Source organism: Pecten maximus, chromosome 3 (assembly GCF_902652985.1).
Source record: "Pecten maximus chromosome 3, xPecMax1.1, whole genome shotgun sequence".
Lineage (NCBI taxonomy): Eukaryota > Metazoa > Mollusca > Bivalvia > Pectinida > Pectinidae > Pecten > Pecten maximus.
This window is the reverse complement of record NC_047017.1, coordinates 39,894,722-39,916,566: the sequence shown is the minus strand read 5'-3', so window position 1 is coordinate 39,916,566 and position 21,845 is coordinate 39,894,722. Positions and strand designations below refer to the sequence as shown.

The 21,845-nt window shown below is 36.8% G+C and overlaps 2 protein-coding genes across 9 annotated transcripts; one reads left to right on the top strand and one right to left on the bottom strand.

Moving 5' to 3' along the window:
* Nucleotides 1-76: 76 nt before the first annotated feature.
* LOC117324157 (tubulin-specific chaperone E-like) lies at nt 77-19,569 on the top strand. Of its 8 annotated transcripts, none has more exons than XR_004531907.1 (15): nt 84-302; nt 6,541-6,675; nt 6,862-6,946; nt 8,317-8,517; nt 9,186-9,377; nt 9,623-9,725; nt 10,035-10,207; nt 11,352-11,481; nt 12,134-12,283; nt 12,865-13,018; nt 14,950-15,015; nt 15,526-15,585; nt 16,157-16,248; nt 16,978-18,528; nt 18,691-19,569. XR_004531907.1 is itself a non-coding variant. In XM_033879833.1 (14 exons), exons 2-14 carry the CDS (start codon nt 6,567-6,569, stop codon nt 17,068-17,070), a joined length of 1,608 nt encoding a protein of 535 aa, XP_033735724.1. In that variant the 5' UTR covers nt 77-176; nt 6,541-6,566; the 3' UTR covers nt 17,071-19,569. The 8 variants fall into 8 exon arrangements, 2 of the variants coding, with proteins under 2 accessions (XP_033735724.1, XP_033735723.1); XR_004531909.1 differs by having other exon boundaries at nt 16,978-18,555; nt 18,987-19,569; XR_004531903.1 differs by having other exon boundaries at nt 16,978-18,555.
* LOC117322752 lies at nt 2,318-4,947 on the bottom strand. The gene is made up of 4 exons (XM_033877689.1): nt 4,662-4,947; nt 2,941-3,154; nt 2,606-2,744; nt 2,318-2,419 (listed from the first exon to the last, which is right to left on the bottom strand). The coding sequence occupies exons 1-4, from the start codon at nt 4,771-4,773 to the stop codon at nt 2,318-2,320; spliced, it is 567 nt and encodes a 188-aa protein (XP_033733580.1). The 5' UTR covers nt 4,774-4,947.
* Nucleotides 19,570-21,845: the final 2,276 nt, after the last annotated feature.

Below are 21,845 nucleotides of genomic sequence, written 5' to 3'. Positions count from 1 at the left end.
TAGACCATTTCCTGTTTGAAATCGTGTTCATACAAACGCTTGGTATAGTCAAGTCTCTCCTTATATTCAAACATTACGATGACCCGTGAACATTGCAAAATATTTCATCTCCAAGAACTGAAGAAAACTTTGGTGCTTACCGGTTTTGGGAATGCAATTTCAAGACATTTTTGTATGTATGTGATATGTCCTTGTGCATAAGTTCTTCTGTAGAAACAAGTTTCCAAACTGAGATTTTAGTTGTACTTTTCAATCAAGTGACCGAAGAAATCACTAAGTGGTTATGGAAACGTGACAACCGGGTAAGGTGGCCTACTGTCATGACTGTAGCCCTACTGTAATCGATCAGATTTGGATTTACTTTTTAAAGGAGTGTACCTATATATGGCAATACATACGACACAGTCAGAAATAGTGAATCTTCGTTAAGTCGTGATGATTTACATGAGTGATCATTGTTCCATCATTTAGCCCCTCTTTGTTGCAGAAAACAAGGCCTTTTAATTCTGGAGTGGATACATGTATAGGTAACGGGAATTTTCGTACCGATCCATTTTCGTACCACTGACATTTTCGTACCTGGGAATTTTCGTCCGGGTAGTTTCGTACTAAAAATATAATGTCAATATTTTCATTCATTTTATCATTATTACTCATCATAATTCGATAATTCTCAGATCCATTCTCATTCACATTTCTCATTTAGGATTTTGCTGGATTTCTATGTGTTGAAATCGTGACTGTCGCGTTCACGCTTCACTGCTCGCAGACGCGTGTCTAGGTCAGTCAGGCTAAATGTTATTTCAACAAACCGTCATTTGTCTGTTGAATTCATGCCTCGGTGCGTATAATATGATTTCAACAGTATATATTACTTATGCAAGTGATATTTTATTATTTATCCTCATCAAAACTGCTATATGTAATGTCTTTTACGTATTATTTCTGTCACTGGGTACCGTAGTAGACATGATGCGAAAAAAACCACTCAAACCTTGATAGATAATTACATAACATTTTATTATATATATCATTCTCATCACTGGAAACATATACATCTATAAATAACAAGGACACATCGAAACCGTTATGTACTCGACCGTTATACACTCAACCGTTATGTACTCAAACCTTGAATGATCATTTTATTTCATATCATTCTCTTCGTTGGAAACATTTTATATAATTATGATAAGGACACATTGAAACAGATATGTACTCATTTTATTATATATCATTCTCATCACTGGAAACACATCTATATATAAATAACAAGGACACATTGAAACCGTTATGTACTCAACCGTTATGTACTCAAACCTTCTCTTCATTGGAAACATTTTATATAATTATGATAAGGACACATTGAAACAGATATGTACTCATTTCATTATATATCATTCTCATCACTGGAAACATGCATTTATAGTATGGACACATTGAAACAGTTGTGTACAGACATCAATATAAAATTACATTTACATTGTAAATATAAAAATAACATATTTCTTACCAGATAAGTAAATATAACTTTTTTTCATACAGTACCACATTAAGTATAACAATTCCTTTCTCACAATTAATTCCTACATTTTCATAGAGCACTATAGTAATTCTTTCATTTTCTCACAGCACTACATTAAGTTAAAATTGCTATAAGTAAATTCTTACATTTTCATTTTCACACAGCACTAATAATTCCTACACTTTCTCACAGCACTACATAAGTATTTCTCACAAAGTTCTACCTACATGTCCCTACCACAAACATAAACTGCTGCCACCGCCTTTAGAAATCCTGTCGTTGACAATGTGTTGTCCATGTACCTCTCTGTGGCACCCCTCAGCTTCTTCTCAATAGCAGTGTATGCCCGTCTGTTGTCACGCTCGATGTCCTCCGACACGATCTGGGCCTCCACTGCTGCGGCTTCCTTCTGGAGTAATGGTATCAGGACATACATAGCTGGGTGGTTGTCAGTCTTCCTGTTCAATCGGTTGTGCCAGCCTGAAATTTAGAAGAAAATATAGTGAGTACATTCTCTGAAATAGCACAATGTTGTCACTTGTGCATTCATATTTTTTTTTATACCATCAAGTTTAGGTACATGTAATTAGAAATGTAATTATAGCTCTAATAGTGTTTAACATGTTGATTGACAGGATTATATTGATTATCGCTATTATGAATTATAATTACCTTCAACGTCATTGTTGGTTCGGACCGATGATTCAAAGGCTGACCAAGATGTCGGCGGGAAAGTGGCAGAGTCAATCCACTGGCTCCTCACGTACTCAACAAACTGGCTCAACAAACTGGCTAAGAGGGTGACCAGGCTCTGCAGGGCAACGTCCTAACATAACAATGGATAACCTTTGATCTAAGGCTGCAAGTCCATATGGTCGTCGACTTGTTGGTCCTCTGAAAACCAATATATATTGTTAAATTTGTGTTTATAAATAAAGGAACAATAAATTAAATGGCTTCATTACAATACTGCATGTACATGTATGATGTACAATGTATATTACATGATGAAATAAAGTTCACATACATGTAGAATTAATATAAGTAATCAGGATGATATGGACACCTATTGACTCTTACCTTTACTGTATATGTATACCCATCACTTGACACCAGTAGAGGCTTCCCGCGGGTAGTTCCTTTGGCAAGTACCTCGTATGTGGTGGGCTGGTCGTCCAGGATGCTGTCCTCTGCTGGCTCCCCATGTGCATCAAATGACCTATTAAGCAAAATTGTATTTATGAAATTGTTGAAACAGGTAATAAAATTAAATTTAAAAAAATGTGATAAGTCATCTGGATCATTTGATGTGAGCACAATATCTTAAAGAAAGCATATAACAACATCATTCAAATTGTATTTTCATTATTAATGAATTTATTATTGAATTGAACTGAGTTATGTTTTTAACTTACTCCTCTTGCGGCTCCGTTGCTTCATCCGGTCTCTCCCGATCGGACATGTCAAAGGAATCATCAAGATTGAAGTTGGCAACCGGGAGCTGGTCGGTGAAGTCGGTGATGTCGGTCTCGGAATCGCTAGGGGGGATATCGGGTGCACACTGAAGACAAGTGAAGCAAATGTCGGACGATGTCCTCACTGCCAGGCGATAGTCCGCCAAGGAAATTCCTAACAGAAAATAGTTTATCGTATATATAAAGGAAATAAATATTGAAATAAATCGCTAAGTACAACGGGACATATAAATATTGAAATAAATCGCTAAGTACAACGGGACGTATATATTATGAAATAAATCGCTAAGTACAACGGGACGTATATACATTTTGTATAATGAAATAAATCGCTAAGTACAACGGGACGTATATATTATGAAATAAATCGCTAAGTACAACGGGACGTATAAATATTGAAATAAATCGCTAAGTACAACGGGACGTATATATATTATGAAATAAATCGCTAAGTACAACGGGACGTATAAATATTGAAATAAATCGCTAAGTACAACGGGACGTATATACATTTTGTATAATGAAATAAATCGCTAAGTACAACGGGACGTATATATTATGAAATAAATCGCTAAGTACAACGGGACGTATATATATTGAAATAAATCGCTAAGTACAACGGGACGTATATATTATGAAATAAATCGCTAAGTACAACGGGACGTATATACATTTTGTATAATGAAATAAATCGCTAAGTACAACGGGACGTATATATTATGAAATAAATCGCTAAGTACAACGGGACGTATATATAATGAAATAAATCGCTAAGTACAACGGGACGTATATATATTATGAAATAAATCGCTAAGTACAACGGGACGTATAAATATTGAAATAAATCGCTAAGTACAACGGGACGTATATATAATGAAATAAATCGCTAAGTACAACGGGACGTATATATATTGAAATAAATCGCTAAGTACAACGGGACGTTTATATTATGAAATAAATCGCTAAGTACAACGGGACGTATATACATTTTGTATAATGAAATAAATCGCTAAGTACAACGGGACGTATATACATTTTGTATAATGAAATAAATCGCTAAGTACAACGGGACGTATATATTATGAAATAAATCGCTAAGTACAACGGGACGTATAAATATTGAAATAAATCGCTAAGTACAACGGGACGTATAAATATTGAAATAAATCGCTAAGTACAACGGGACGTATATATAATGAAATAAATCGCTAAGTACAACGGGACGTATATATATTGAAATAAATCGCTAAGTACAACGGGACGTATATATTATGAAATAAATCGCTAAGTACAACGGGACGTATATACATTTTGTATAATGAAATAAATCGCTAAGTACAACGGGACGTATATACATTTTGTATAATGAAATAAATCGCTAAGTACAACGGGACGTATATATTATGAAATAAATCGCTAAGTACAACGGGACGTATAAATATTGAAATAAATCGCTAAGTACAACGGGACGTATATATATTATGAAATAAATCGCTAAGTACAACGGGACGTATAAATATTGAAATAAATCGCTAAGTACAACGGGACGTATATATTATGAAATAAATCGCTAAGTACAACGGGACGTATATATAATGAAATAAATCGTATATATATAAAGGAAATTAATGAAATTTATAGAAAGGAAATTAATTAATTACCTGTATCGCATGTGCGGTGTTGCCATCTTTCACAGCTGTCACAAGCTACAGCTTGTTGACGACGTGTCACGGGAAATCTGCAAACAATGCACAAGTCTTCAGTGTCTGCCATGATACCGAAGGTTAACAACGAAATGTGGACCGGTTAGGCCAAAATGCCATTTTATGAGTACACAAAAAAAGTAAGAGTACCTCAAATTCAACTCTTCCTTCATGTCGTATCTAAACATTCCTTCTACTAAGAGTACCTCAATTTCTCCTCTTCCTCAAATTTAATGAAAACAATTAAACGCCGATCTTATGATCTTCAGAAGGTGATAATCTGTAACGAAAACACCCTACGCGCAACGTAATCACACGCCAATAAAGCAACAACACTAAGCCTAGCCAATCAATTAATTAGCTAATCAATTATCACTTAGTTAACTGACACCCGGTAAAGTTAAAGGACATGTATTACTATGCAATATCTATGTTATTTTGAAATTTTTGATGTCTGATAGTTTGATGTTGAATGTTGATGCACATTAACGATTTTTAACACTTACCTTATTTAGTACGACCGCATAAACAGGAAGCCATAGTGGGAAAAATAGCACGGAACGTTGGCTTTATTTTTAACAATTGAAGATAACAAGACAAACAATCGGCACATATTTTATATAATATTTTAATCGATATTCCTTATATCATTATTTATTGGTACGAAAATTCCCTGGAACGAAAACGATTTAGTACGAAAATACCCGGTACGAAAACGATTTAGTACGAAAATTCCCGGATTCCATGTATACATGTACGTACACATAATGTACCTTCCATGATTATTTCATTTATAAGAGTCTAGCTGAAAAGGCCTTTTTGATGAGCAAAAAATAAAAGAAGTATCCTTTTCAAATGAAGGATGAAAAAATGTTTCTGTAAGCATTCAGCGGTTCGCCGGTTATATAGATAATCCTATTTTAGTTGAGAAACAACTACATGTATACCTACAAATGAAAATATATACCAGTGAGGATTTATGTTGGGACATTTATTTAAATTTCACCAAAATATTTGAAACTTAAGAAGAATCGATAATGAACGTAAAATGCGATGGACAAAATCATACCTGTCTTGCAGTGATATATGATGATAGCTACATGTATATTATGTTATGGAGGAATAAGAACATGACCTAGCTAAGTTACCTTGTTAAAATTTAATACACCATATCATTGTGAGTTTTTTTTTCTTCTGAATTTTTACCACATAAAAAGGAATTATTTCATCTGTATATTTTATCATGTTGCTATGCTGTTTTCCTGGTGTCACATGCAGCCTAACATGTCTCCTGACTACATCTCATATATGTATCAGTGCTCACAATAGAAATAACTCTTACAGCCTGTACTCTAATGTAAGTCTGACATAATAGTCACATTCGATAGGAAATCTTTTTCTCCGGAGATAGTATTTTATGAGTGTTTCATGATCATACCCCATTAAAAGTACTGTAACGGCTACCACCTCCCCCAATCTTTTCCTTTGGGCTAGCTGCATTCCGGCAAGTCATTTTAACATCCTTTTCTTCTTAAGGTTTCTCTTTCACTTGTCTTATTTAAATGAAAAATGTTTCCAATACATACATTGTATGTACGTTCTATCTAAACAATTGTAAAAAGCTATTGTTTTATTGCAACAGTTTGTGTGTATATTTGCAGTTGTAAAGCAGTCACAAAATCAATATACATGTAGAATATTTATCCACAAAACAGATATTCAACCAAAATTATTAAAATAGTGTCTTGAATTAACATAACAATCAATAGTAAGAGTAAATAAATTGACAGAACCAGATTACCACCTTTTATTGGTAGAGTATATCTTCAACCAACAGGTAGACCTAAACCTTAAAACAAGAAGATGGAGGTGAAGCATGATGATGGTAACCCTCTGCAGTTAGGAGACAGAATTATCTATGATGGACACTTTGCAACTGTTCGCTACATTGGAGAAATTACAAACACTAAAGGTAATAAGAAATGAAGAGAAAAGAGTTGAAGAGAAATAATTACTAGTTTTTGTTGATGGTAGATAGTGATACACTGATGTATATGACGATGAGGACGATGATTATTATTTTATTATTAAAGAGGAAGAGGTAAATATGTATTTTCTTTTTTGATTTCCCGGTTCACTGTAAATTTCTTTATTAAAGATTCCTGGATTGGTGTGGAGTGGGACGATTCCTCCAGGGGAAAGCACAATGGAACACATGAAGGGAAATACTACTTCAGTACTGAGTAAGTATAAAGTTTACCTTTTCTTATAGCACTATATAGCTAGCACTCATTTGAATATATACCAGTGAGGTAGGAATGTGCATGGAGACCCATGTTTTTTTTTGTGTGTAGCCCCTGTCTAGAAGGAACTAGTAAGGAGTCTATGATAGAATTTGAATGTAGCCCCTATCTAGAAGGAACTAGTAATTAGGGGTCTATGATTGAATGTAGCCCCTGTCTAGAAGGAACTAGTAAGGAGTCTATGATTGAATGTAGTCCCTGTCTAGAAGGAACTAGTAAGGAGTCTATGGTTGAATGTAGCCTCTGTCTAGAAGGAACTAGTAAGGAGTCTATGATTGAATTTGAATGTAGCCCCTATCTAGAAGGAACTAGTAATTAGGGGTCTATGATTGAATGTAGCCCCTGTCTAGAAGGAACTAGTACAGAGTCTATGATTGAATGTAGCCCCTGTCTAGAAGGAACTAGTAAGGAGTCTATGGTTGAATGTAGCCTCTGTCTAGAAGGAACTAGTAAGGAGTCTATGATTGAATTTGAATGTAGCCCCTATCTAGAAGGAACTAGTAATTAGGGGTCTATGATTGAATGTAGCCCCTGTCTAGAAGGAACTAGTACAGAGTCTATGATGGAATTTGAATGTAGCCCCTGTTTAGAAGGCACTAGTAAGGAGTCTATGATTGAATGTAGACCCTGTCTAGAAGGAACTAGTAAGGAGTCTATGATTGAATGTAGACCCTGTCTAGAAGGAACTAGTAAGGTGTCTATGATTGAATGTAGACCCTGTCTAGAAGGAACTAGTAAGGAGTTTATGGTTGAATGTAGACCCTGTCTAGACGGAACTAGTAAGGAGTCTATGGTTGAATGTAGCCCCTGACTAGAAGGAACTAGTAAGGAGTATATGGTTGAATGTAGACCCTGTCTAGAAGGAACTAGTAAGGAGTATATGGTTGAATGTAGCCCCTGTCTAGAAGGAAGTAGTAAGGAGTTTATGGTTGAATGTAGACCCTGTCTAGAAGGAACTAGTAAGGAGTCTATGATTGAATGTAGACCATGTCTAGAAGGAACTAGTAAGGAGTCTATGGTTGAATGTAGACCCTGTCTAGAAGGAAGTAGTAAGGAGTCTATGATTGAATGTAGACCTTGTCTAGAAGGAAGTAGTAAGGAGTCTATGGTTGAATGTATCCCCTGTCTAGAAGGAACTAGTAAGGAGTCTATGATTGAATGTAGCCTCATCTAGAAGGAACTAGTAAGGAGTATATGGTTGAATGTAGACCCTGTCTAGAAGGAACTAGTAAGGAGTCCATTATTTAATGTAGCACTTTGGTTAGAATGTCTCAAATCATAATAATTGTTTTTTAATTATTTTTTCTCAGACACCCCACTGGTGGGTCTTTCGTGCGTCCAAAAAAGGTGAAGATGGGGGTGAGTTTTTATAATGCTTTCCAGGATCGCTATGGAGAAGAGCAAGGAGAGGAAGCAGGAGTAATCACAGCCGAACTCTTTGTTCTTGACAACAACAAGAAAAAAACAGTAGTGGAAATGGTTGGCGCTAAGTCTGTAAACAAAAAGCAGAGGTAAAACATATTTTAAACAATGTTGTATTTTACATTTTGTTTTTACCGGGATAATTAGGAATTTGACACTAACTCTGATGATAGGAACAATAGCATCATACAATTTCAAAGGTCAAATACGTAAATCTTATCACTAAGATTTTGTCTGGATGTCAAAATAAAAAGATGTCTGTTTGTTATCACTTGTGGAAAAAGTAAGACAGATTGATTAGCATGATCTTGTACAAAGATTGAAATAGGTTAAATAGCACAAATATTCTGACTTTAACAGCACTTGCCTGAAAAAAAAGTGAAAAAAGGTACTGCATTTTAGGGTTGGTATGGTAACAGTATAGATTATATTAGAGTTGTAGGTTTAATTTTATCACTGTCGGCCTGTTTAAAAAATGTAAACTTATCTTTATTTTTTTTAAACAATTGCGAAATAAGTTATATCAACTTACATTAGATTACTATTATTGGCCAGGATGGAAATGTGTGAGGAGTGTTACCATGGGAGGAAACCAGAAACTGGAGAAAACCCATGTGGTTTGGCAGGTGACCCTTAACCTTTTTGTGTCTGATCTACCCTGGCCAGCTAGATGTAGGTGAAAGGCAGGTGTATTATCACTGTGTCACCCAATCATTCTGTTTGCTTCTAGTTTTAATATACTTTCTGTGTTTTGTAGCCAGCTGGCCAGTCTGGTAGAGGTTATGGTGCGTGACATGGCGGTCTATGGTGTTGGTCCACACTCTTCTGAGTTAAGGACACATGGACATAGTGTAGAAGAGCTAGATATGGCTCAGAATCTGTTGCCCTCATGGTGTAAAGTGGCAGCCATCACAGAATGTCTGCCAGGATTAAGGAGTCTCAATGTCAGGTAGGACTTCTGGGCCACAAACACTCTGCAAACTATGAAATACACTGTCAGAAAGAACACTTAATTTTAAATATTAAAATCATATACATTTCTTATGTTTATATAGATATTTAATGATGTGGAAATTGTCTGAAAAATTAATCATTTATTACAATAATTGGTAATGATAGTACAGGTTTTGCAGCGATATCTTCTGAATAAAATTGTGTTTTAGTTCTGAAATTTCGAACATTTTCATATTTCAGCGAAAACAAATTAGTACTTCCCTCTAATACAGCGGAGTTACAGTCAGCATTTCCATGTTTGAAGGTCCTGTATCTAAATAGGATTCCATACAGCTGGCAAAAGGTAAACTGACATCATCTATCACCTCAAGACTTAGTCTGTACTGTACACTAGTGAATCTTGGAACTCATTGTAAGATATACAGATACAGGGCTACACTGTCACTCTGACAGAACACTGACTCTAGTTGTTTTCTGTGGAATATCCACTTACAAGACATTACTTTGCTGCTTTTAAAGATTGAACTAGTAATATAAATTAGGATGATATTCTTTGAGTGAAATGTTGAAAATAGCAAGCATTATACTCACTTTATGGCATTGTTTGCAATTATTGATAATACTTATTTAAATGGAGATGATTTTTTTACAGATACTGGAGTGCAGTCTTATGTTTCCTCTTCTACAACAATTACACATCTGTTTTAATGGCATTACAAACTTGTCAGACCCTCAAGGTCGCCTGCAGAATCTTACCCTCATCAACCTAGAATCCAACAATGTACAGTCATGGTCACAAGTACTTCATCTCAGTCGTTTACCCAAGTAAGTCAACCATAACAGTCATGGTCACAAGTACTTCATCTTAGTCATTTACCCAAGTAAGTCAACCATAACAGTCATGCATGGTCACAAGTACTTCATCTCAGTCATTTACCCTAGTAAGTCAACCATAACAGTCATGCATGGTCACAAGTACTTCATCTTAGTCATTTACCCAAGTAAGTCAACCATAACAGTCATGGTCACAAGTACTTCATCTTAGTCGTTTACCCAAGTAAGTCAACCATAACAGTCATGGTCACAAGTACTTCATCTTAGTCGTTTACCCAAGTAAGTCAACCATAACAGTCATGGTCACAAGTACTTCATCTTAGTCGTTTACCCAAGTAAGTCAACCATAACAGTCATGGTCACAAGTACTTCATCTTAGTCGTTTACCCAAGTAAGTCAACCATAACAGTCATGGTCACAAGTACTTCATCTCAGTCATTTACCCTAGTAAGTCAACCATAACAGTCATGGTCACAAGTACTTCATCTTAGTCGTTTACCCAAGTAAGTCAACCATAACAGTCATGGTCACAAGTACTTCATCTTAGTCGTTTACCCAAGTAAGTCAACCATAACAGTCATGGTCACAAGTACTTCATCTTAGTCGTTTACCCAAGTAAGTCAACCATAACAGTCATGGTCACAATTACTTCATCTTAGTCATTTACCCAAGTAAGTCAACCATAACAGTCATGCATGGTCACAAGTACTTCATCTCAGTCATTTACCCTAGTAAGTCAACCATAACAGTCATGGTCACAAGTACTTCATCTTAGTCATTTACCAAACTCAGTCAAATGTAACTGTGATGTCACAAGTACTTCACCTCAATTGTTTACCAAAGTCAGTCAACAGTAACAACTAGTATTGTCACAAGTAAATCAGTCGTAACAGTGGTAATCATCTTCTAGGATGTTGTTGTATATATGTATTGGTGTTTTAGGGATACAATCTTAAGGATGATCTTAGGATGTAGTTAGAGGTGAAAATTCATATCAATGCTTTGTTTCCCACTGTAACATTAGGTGCTAATACTGGTGATATACCAGGAGGATATAGAAGTCATAATAATTTGTGATTTTAGGGCATTGTGTTGTTATCACTTGAAGCACAGCTGATTGTTTTCCTTGTTTAAGGTTAGAAAGTCTGATTGTGAGTGACAACAACATTGATGCCATTGCCTTACCAGATGTGAATTATGGTGAAACAAGTCAACACTTCCAAGCCTTGAAATACCTTTGTGTCAACTACAACAAAATATCAGAGGTAAAATGCTAGCTGGCATGATTTAATTTCAATCTTCTAGTGTTACCTGTGTCTCGTCCTATCCTGCCCTTTGTCAGCAATCTTAGAAGACTCATTCATTATTCTGGACTTTTATCAGACTAGATCAGGGGAGAATATATCTAGTCCAAGATTGAAATTATATTTCAGAGATTTAAGGTTACTTCATAAAGAAGATTGATAAACAGTAAAATTATATAATCTTGCATGGTAGTGAAGGAATTCCTAGTTAGAATTATTTTTGTTTTCCCTGGTTATAGGTACTTCTCATTAAGGTTGGTTAAATGTTGAAATCTACACCAAATGGAATTCCCATGCAGGAAATTGAATGGAAAAAACCATAGAAAATATGAGAACTAACTGTATTAATCAAGCAATAAACATGTGTCTGGTATTAAGCCCACTCATGTCTATTGTATTTCTGACATAAGAAATGTTGACAAATACTGTACTACTTCATTGTCCTTCAATAAGCCTACCTCATACTTCAGTCAAAGTTACACATACTGTAGTTTATTACATGTTGTATCTTATTGTCACTTGTTGGGGTAATGTTGTGAAAGTTAAGCTTTGTTCTGGTAGTGTATGGTTGAACTGTATCCTAACTAATTTGATCTTTTTTCTCTTTATACAGTGGTCTAGTATTAATGAACTCAACAAGTTAAAAAGTTTAAAGGAGTTGAAGATGATCCAAAACCCTCTGTTAAATACAGCTATACCAGAGACAGTACGCCAACTCATCGTGGCCAAAGTAGCCAGTCTGGAGCACTGTAACAGGACTCGGGTAAAAGATAACGGACCATAGTGATACAGTTAATTATATGCTCCTAAGAATTTTTGTTTAAAAACTCCAGAGGAGCTTAGAACTTTCTAACAGTAAAACAAGTTGATAATACCATATCTTAACTTACCATAAAAAATGTCAGACTCCCAAACTGTATGATACACATGATAATGATAATTAGCTTGATCTTCCTGTTGTGTTGAGTATTTCTTTTTATGATAGATACATCAATTCTTTTGTCCTATAAGACCATAGCTGCTGATAGGCTGCTAAACAAACTTCAATAGTCCATTGTTGACTTGGTATTCAGATATTTATACATGTAGATAAAAACGAAGGTTTGTAAAATAAAGTGTAAATGTTTACATTTCATACTGTAAATTCCAAATTTTACAACTGATGTTTCCTGATAATAATCTTCCCGTTAGTTATGGCAGGTAACTAAAGGTCAATTGACGTTATTATAAAAATTTAAACTTTTATGTTGATATACATTCACGTTATCTACTTTCTAAATCACTACTACAGATGTATATCACTCTACTGAAATGTACACAAGTACTGAATTCTATGTGTAACAGGTCACAAAGGAGGAAAGGCGAGGGTCAGAGATTGACTATCTCAAGAGATTTGGCCAGCTCTGGATTAAGTCTGGAGGCTCTCAGGATGAAAATAAAAACAACCCAAGTACAGAGTTCACTAATGAACACCCTCGCTACCAGGAGCTTGTCAGAGGTAGGTTACCCTCGCTACCAGGAGCTTGTCAGAGGTAGGTTACCCTCGCTACCAGGAGCTTGTCAGAGGTAGGTTACCCTCGCTACCAGGAGCTTGTCAGAGGTAGGTTATCCTTGCAACCAGGAGCTTGTCAAAGGTACGTTATCCTCGCTACCAAGAGCTTGTCAAAGGTAGGTTACCCTCGCTACCAGGAGCTTGTCAGAGGTAGGTTACCCTCGCTACCAGGAGCTTGTCAGAGGTAGGTTACCCTCGCTACCAGGAGCTTGTCAGAGGTAGGTTACCCTCCCTACCAGGAGCTTGTCAGAGGTAGGTTACCCTCGCTACCAGGAGCTTGTCAGAGGTAGGTTACCCTCGCTACCAGGAGCTTGTCAGAGGTAGGTTACCCTCGCTACCAGGAGCTTGTCAGAGGTAGGTTACCCTCGCTACCAGGAGCTTGTCAGAGGTAGGGTATCCTAGCTACCAGGAGCTTGTCAGAGGTAGGTTATCCTAGCTACCAGGAGCGTGTCAGAGGTAGGTTACCCTCGCTACCAGGAGCTTGTCAGAGGTAGGTTACCCTCGCTACCAGGAGCTTATCAAAGGTAGGTTACCCTCGCTACCAGGAGCTTGTCAGAGGTAGGTTATCCTTGCAACCAGGAGCTTGTCAAAGGTACGTTATCCTCGCTACCAAGAGCTTGTCAAAGGTAGGTTACCCTCGCTACCAGGAGCTTGTCAGAGGTAGGGTATCCTAGCTACCAGGAGCGTGTCAGAGAAAGGTTACCCTCGCTACCAGGAGCTTGTCAGAGGTTGGTTATCCTAGCTACCAGGAGCTTGTCAGAGGTAGGTTACCCTCGCTACCAGGAGCTTGTCAGAGGTAGGTTATCCTAGCTACCAGGAGCTTGTCAGAGGTAGGTTACCCTCGCTACCAGGAGCTAGTCAGAGGTAGGTTACCCTCGCTACCAGGAGCTTGTCAGAGGTAGGTTATCCTAGCTACCAGGAGCTTGTCAGAGGTAGGTTACCCTTGCTACCAGGAGCGTGTCAGAGGTAGGTTACCCTCGCTACCAGGAGCTAGTCAGAGGTAGGTTACCCTCGCTACCAGGAGCTTGTCAGAGGTAGGTTATCCTAGCTACCAGGAGCTTGTCAGAGGTAGGTTACCCTTGCTACCAGGAGCGTGTCAGAGGTAGGTTACCCTCGCTACCAGGAGCTTGTCAGAGGTAGGTTACCCTCGCTACCAGGAGCTTGTCAGAGGTAGGTTACCCTCGCTACCAGGAGCTTGTCAGAGGTAGGTTACCCTCGCTACCAGGAGCTCGTCAGAGGTAGGTTACCCTCGCTACCAGGAGCTTGTCAGAGGTAGGTTACCCTCGCTACCAGGAGCTCGTCAGAGGTAGGTTACCCTCGCTACCAGGAGCATGTCAGAGGTAGGTTACCCTCGCTACCAGGAGCTTGTCAGAGGTAGGTTACCCTCGCTACCAGGAGCATGTCAGAGGTAGGTTATCCTAGCTACCAGGAGCTTGTCAGAGGTAGGTTACCCTCGCTACCAGGAGCTTGTCAGAGGTAGGTTACCCTCGCTACCAGGAGCATGTCAGAGGTAGGTTACCCTCGCTACCAGGAGCTTGTCAGAGGTAGGTTACCCTCGCTACCAGGAGCATGTCAGAGGTAGGTTATCCTAGCTACCAGGAGCTTGTCAGAGGTAGGTTACCCTCACTACCAGGAGCTTGTCAGAGGTAGGTTATCATGGGGAATCATGTTAATACAGGTAGACTGAAGTCCTTGAGATCTATACTATATGTTAAAACATGTAAAACATTTCAATAGAAAACACAATCTAAGGCTAAGGAAGGAGGACAAAAGTGTGGGGGGGGGGGGGGGGGGGGGGAGGGGTTTAAAAAAAGAAACTGTATTAAGATCATACCGTGGTGCATTGGTAGCATATTACATGGTATTTTTTGTTACAGTGTATGGACCTCCTGAAAACTCTGAGATGAATCAGAAAGAAAAAACCCTAAAAGACAGTTTAATCAGTATCTTTTTCCTGCTATATTAAGTCTTTCTTTCAGACAATGTCGATATGGTGTGAAACAAAAGTAATCAAATGTAATTGCTTGCTTGACTGGTAAAAAGAAGCAGAAGTAACCCTTTGATTCATACACAATATTGTACAATTCTTCTTGATGTGCTTAAAATGTTCTCTCATTACAAGTTACTTTATATCGAAAACTGACTGTTTTATGAAAGCGTATCTCTGCAATGGTTCACTCTTACAGTGGGAAATTCCATGTTGCTGTAACCATGTTCAGATACTAGCTGCTTTCTGGATACTCCACTGGGAAGAATTTCTCTTAAGCTTACAATGCATTTTGAATTTGGAAAGAGCGTTATAATAATCATGCTAATAATCAGGGGAACTGGTTCACTCCCTGGCAGAGGCATTTAAAAAACAACAACATGACTTTTGTTTGGCTAGGATACACTTTGATACTGTATAATTGCGTGTTGCTATGATGGTTACCTAGTTCCTTAACCTGACCCAGCGGTCACTATAACCAGCCCCTTTGATCCTGACAAGGGTTCTAAACAGAAGAAAATCCCAGGTGAGATCTTATAACACTTTATAAACTAATTACTGTAAACGACTAAACGTACATGTTTTAGTGGTAACCTTATTTTAGCACTTTTCACACTGGAAGAATTAGGTTAAATTATGTTAGTGCTAATTACATTTTCTATATTCAATTTGTATATAACAATTCTTATTCAAATTTGCATTACATCTATAAAACATTGGAAATGCACTAAAATTTAATTTCAACAAAATTTACTGTATAGTGGTATGTATCTCTAGAAACCAGTTTTTTTCTCCATCTCTAATAGGAGATCGGATTTTGTAAGGTACACTATACTGTTAACAGGAAAGACCTGCTTCATGGAGTAACTGGTTAATTGTATTATCACATTCATTTAGACATAGTAAAAGCTGAAAAGTGAACTTTAACTATAACAATAGGTATTGTTATGTTAATCAGCAGTATCACTAACTGATTTGAATGATCACATTATGCTTGAAGAAAACTTAGTAAAGATAATGTTACTCTCAAGGAAGACCCAGAAAATAGTGATAATGTTACTTTTGAGAAAGATTTGTACATTGATGCATTGTTACAGGAACCATGACGGTACAGAAACTGAAAGCTTTAATCATGAAGCTGTTTAAGTGGGATGATAGAGAGCTACAACTTTCCTATGAAACAAAAAAGGTACAGTACTTCAGTTATTTTCATTAACATTACAAATGAAATAACTCAAAATACCTTTGTTTACACAATCAGGTTGGGGTCCAAGTGGAATTTTAGGATGTACTGCTGCTCAAATCGGGGATAAATCGAATAAACCAGTATTGTGTTTTTATAATATTATATTACTTATGGGGCATATGGCCCTCAGCCAATTAAGAAATTGAAATTGAAACCCCAATTTAGGAGATGTAAGTAATCAGGGTTTAAGGTAAATTCTAATTCTACCCCACGTAATCCAGGTGATTGACAACTATGTATATGTTTCTATCATTGTCACTATTATGAAATGTCAATTGATGTAAATTATCAACAGTGTTGTTTTAAAAATGACATTTTGTCATACCTCTTACAAAATCATTGTTCTAACAGAAACTGTTGTAACAATGGTCAAACTCTGTTATAATCAGAAACAAGTACAACAATTTTCTATTGTTTTTAATGAAACATGATTATTTTGACAAGGGAAGTAACTCTCTTTCATAAGCCCAAGCAGCATTCTGAATTGTAACTGTTGGCGTGGTATCCTTTTATTATAAGTAGGTGGATATTTTCATGTACAATTACACAGTTGTGGTAAACTTTAAAATTAAAGAAGTCAAATCTTCCTTAAAATCAATATAACATGGTTAGATACGAATAAAGATTTTTAATGTGAAATTAACCAATTATATCCTTTGCTATTTTTTTCAGATGAAACATGTTGAAATAGAATTAGACAACGATCTTCGTGCGGTTTCCTTTTATTCTATAGAGCCTGGTGACACAATACTAGTACGGTGGTAATCAGTATGTTCATTGCTGGAAACATCATACAGTTGTGTAGCCATTCACTTAGACACCATACAGGTGTGTTGGTAATCCTGGAGACACTATCCAAGTCTTTTGTTAATGGACACAAATACAGGTGTGTTGGTAATCCTGAAGACACTATCCATATCTATTGTCAATGGACACAAATACAGGTGTATTGGTAATCCTGAAGACACTATCCAAGTTTTTTGTTAATGGACACAAATACAGGTGTGTTGGTAATCCTGAAGACACTATCCAAGTCTTTTGTTAATGGACACAAATACAGGTGTATTGGTAATCCTGAAGACACTATCCATATCTATTGTCAATGGACACAAATACAGGTGTGTTGGTAATGTGTGGAGACACTATCCAAGTTTTTTGTTAATGGACACAAATACAGGTGTGTTGGTAATCCTGAAGACACTATCCAAGTCTGTTGTGAATGGAGACACATACAGGTGTGTTGGTAATGCCTGGAGACACTATCCAAGTCTATTGTTAATGGACACAAATACCAGTCTGTTGGAAATATATGGAGACACTATCCAAGTCTGTTGTGAATGGAGACACATACAACTGTAGAAGTGTGTTTTTACCTATTTGGGATATCATGTAAGTGTATTTGGTAATTGCTGGAGACAGACAAGTGTGCTGGTACATACATTCCTCGAAACGCTGTTTAAATGTGATACTTAGATGTTGATATGGAGGCATTCATATGTACATATCTTCCAAATCCATGGGTTCTTTTCTTAATATATGTAATCTTATTATCTTGTCTGTACCCTTGGACTATGTCCTTTCAAAATTGAAGGTGTACTTGGCAGTTTGATTAGCTCCAAATATCAAAGCTGGCCAATCGCTAGACTGATACCTGTGCAGTGAAAATAAGTCAGGTAGTAACAAATACACCCAAAGTAGTGAATCCACCAAGACCCTCCTAATACAGGATCAGTTGAATGGTTCGTGTATCTTTATCATCCACAAACTGATGTACAGAGTTGATGATTCTTTGATGAATATTGTCTACTGTGCAGACATATATTGAGAACAAAACCCGTGGATTTTGGATTTTGTAGATGTATAAAATGGTGCTTAACACTTGCTTGTATGTAGAATTATATGAAAGTTCATAGGTCTATGAAGATTTTAAAGGTTGTTATTGTGTACCAGATGTAACTGTTTAGAGTATAATACACATTAATTATCATTGTGTAAGTCTGATCATCCATATGTTTTAGTCTGGAGAGATTAACAAGTGGTTGATATAATTGTTTGTGAGAGTGCTTCATCACAGACTGATTGTATGTTTCTGTTTTACCAGTCTCTATTGTTTTTTGTAAAGAACAGTGTTTACTAAATTACTAGTTTAAGTTAGTCATTATAAGATAGAACAAATGAGATACTATTATAATTGTTATGATGAAATTGTAAACTAAGTACACAGTACAAATATCAGGACATTAGTACACAGTACAAATATCAGGACATTAGTACACTGTACAAATATCAGGACATTAGTACAATGTACAAATATCAGGACATTAGTACATAGTACAAATATCAGGACATTAGTACATAGTACAAATATCAGGGTGTTAGGATAAGGTACAAATATCAGGACATTAGTACACAGTACAAATATCAGGACATTAGAACACTGTACAAATATCAGGACATTAGTACACTGTACAAATATCAGGACATAAGTACACTGTACAAATATCAGGACATTAATACACAGTACAAATATCAGGACATTTGTACACAGTACAAATATCAGGACATTAGTACACAGTACAAATATCAGGACATTAGTACACAGTCAAATATCAGGACATTAATACACAGTACAAATATCAGGACATTAGTACACAGTACAAATATCAGGGTGTTAGGATAAGGTACAAATATCAGGACATTAGTACACAGTACAAATATCAGGACATTAGTACACAGTACAAATATCAGGGCGTTAGGACATAGTACAGATATCAGGACATTAGTACACAGTACAAATATCAGGGTGTTAGGACATAGTACAAATATCAGGACATTAGTACACAGTACAAATATCAGGACATTAGTACACAGTACAAATATCAGGGCATTAGGACATAGTACAGATATCAGGACATTAGTACACTACAAATATCAGGGTGTTAGTACAAGGTACAAATATCAGGACATTAGTACACAGTACAAATATCAGGACATTAGTACATAGTAGAAATATCAGGACATTAGTACACTGTACAAATATCAGGGTGTTAGGACATAGTACAGATATTAGATTGTTCGTGCACAATACATATGAACACTACAAATGTCAGGGTGGTGTAAGTATGTTTATCAAGTTACAGAAACAAAATACCTAATGTTGCACAAGGTAGATTATTTGCAATCTGTTGAAGCTTCGAGTGTGTTCCAACCAAAGTGCTACTGCATCAATAGATGTACTATCAAATTAAATGATTTGAAAATGGTTGATTGTTTATATTTTATTTCTTGTATACATCTTAATAATATGCCATATATTGTAAAAGGTAATTGATTGCCACATAAATTATACTCCAACACACTTATTGTGTTACCTGCCAAGCATGGCAGACAATTAGGAATCATTTCGTTGTTGAGCGTCAGTCAAACTTTAGTTTTTCGGGAATTATTTTTCTTTACTACATGTATATGTCAATATAGTACATGTACATGTATGTCACATCATAATGAATTAAGTTTTGAGTTCGAACCCCGTTTCAAAATTCAAGGTTTTGCTGGAGTTATGTCCCTTTGTACATTGTAAAAACATAAATAACCATTTTCCTGACTTGTTTTGGCTACGACTTGCTACATCAATTTGTTAGTTGATATGTGGTTATTAGCTCACCTGCCCAAAGGGCAAGTGAGCTTATGCCGTGGTGCGGCGTCCGTCGGCCGTCCGGCCGTCTGGCCGTCCGGCGTCAACTTTTTCATTTAAACAACTTCTTCTCAATAACCAAGAGGCCCAAGGACTTGATATTGGGCCTGTAGCATGCTGGGGTGAAGGGCTACCAAGTTTGTTCAAATGAATGACCTTGACCTTCATTCAAGGTCACAGGGGTCAAATAGGCTATAATCTTCAAACGACTTCTTCTCAATAACCAAGAGGCCCAGGGACTTGATATTGGGCCTGTAGCATGCTGGGGTGAAGGGCTACCAAGTTTGTTCAAATAAATGACCTTGACCTTCATTCAAGGTCACAGGGGTCAAATAGGCTATAATCTTCAAACGACTTCTTCTCAATAACCAAGAGGCCAAGGGACTTGATATTGGGCCTGTAGCATGCTGGGGTGAAGGGCTACCAAGTTTGTTCAAATAAATGACCTTGACCTTCATTCAAGGTCACAGGGGTCAAATAGGCTATACTCTTCAAACAACTTCTTCTGAATAACCAAGAGGCCCAGGGACTTGATATTGGGCCTGTAGCATGCTGGGGTGAAGGGCTACCAAGTTTGTTCAAATAAATGACCTTGACCTTCATTCAAGGTCACATTGGTCAAATAGGCTATACTCTTCAAACAACTTCTTCTGAATAACCAAGAGGCCCAGGGACTTGATATTGGGCCTGTAGCATGCTGGGGTGAAGGGCTACCAAGTTTGTTCAAATAAATGACCTTGACCTTCATTCAAGGTCACATTGGTCAAATAGGCTATACTCTTCAAACAACTTCTTCTGAATAACCAAGAGGCCCAGGGACTTGATATTGGGCCTGTAGCATGCTGGGGTGAAGGGCTACCAAGTTTGTTCAAATAAATGACCTTGACCTTTATTCAAGGTCACATGGGTCAAATAGGTAATAATCTTCAAACGTCTTCTTCTGAATAACCAAGAGGCCCAGGGACTTGATATTATGCCTGTATTATGCTGGGGTGCAGGGGTGAAATCGGCTTAAATCTGTAAACAATAATTTTGCGATAGCCAAGAGCCTCCTAGACCAGATATTAGGCCAATAAAATGCTGGAATGAAGGACTAGAAAATTTATTAATATGAATAAACCTAGCTTACTATGATAATCAGCATAGTATCTGTAGAAATGACCTCAATCAACTTCAAAGTTGCTGTAGAGCCAGGTGAGCGATACAGGCCCATTGGGCCTCTTGTTCAGACTTTCCTTCACTCCTGCTTGCCACATCAGTTTGTAACTTAGTATTTGGCTTTGTCATTATGAATAACAGTTTTAATTTAAACCTGTGTCAATGCTTCATTTTTGCTAGAATTTTTACCTTTTGCACTCTAGGAAATTGCCACATCAAATTAAAACTCCATATGTATTTTATCCTCTAATGGATTACAGATCAAGTTTGGACCCTGGATTAAGATTCTTTATTTTGCTGAAGTTCTGGTTTTTTGCACATAGGAAATTCTCATAATTAATCACTGCTACTTTTTAATGATTGCGGGATTCATATATCACTTCAGATGTTGTGTGGGCATCATAATAAGCTTCATCAATGAACCAACCAGCAATAGAAAGCACATATGATGGTTTTCATAGTGACCATGAAATTAAAAAGAAAAAAAACCAACACATTCACTTCTGCAGAATTCTGTCCTGGTGAAATATACTCATTTTTTTGTTATTTTGATAATTTTGATAATAGTCAAGTGTGAGCTATGTCCTCAAGTCTGAACCAGTTACCAACGAAATCTAATTGGTGTAGAACTCATGTTGTGATGTTATGTACATATGAATATAAATGAAATCCTTGTACAGAAGGATGC

What these genes read in the sequence shown, in the direction of transcription:
- LOC117322752 (XM_033877689.1), bottom strand. Translation starts at nt 4,773, where the DNA reads ATGGCAGACACTGAAGACTTGTGCATTGTTTGCAGATTTCCCGTGACA. An exon ending in ACACCGCACATGCGATACAG is followed by an intron (nt 3,155 to 4,661) that starts GTAATTAATTAA and finishes ATTTTCTGTTAG; the next exon opens with GAATTTCCTTGGCGGACTAT. An exon ending in GGTATACATATACAGTAAAG is followed by an intron (nt 2,420 to 2,605) that starts GTAAGAGTCAAT and finishes ATTGGTTTTCAG; the next exon opens with AGGACCAACAAGTCGACGAC.
- LOC117324157 (XM_033879833.1), top strand. Translation starts at nt 6,567, where the DNA reads ATGGAGGTGAAGCATGATGATGGTAACCCTCTGCAGTTAGGAGACAGA. An exon ending in ACTACAACAAAATATCAGAG is followed by an intron (nt 11,482 to 12,133) that starts GTAAAATGCTAG and finishes CTCTTTATACAG; the next exon opens with TGGTCTAGTATTAATGAACT. An exon ending in TAAACAGAAGAAAATCCCAG is followed by an intron (nt 15,586 to 16,156) that starts GTGAGATCTTAT and finishes GCATTGTTACAG; the next exon opens with GAACCATGACGGTACAGAAA.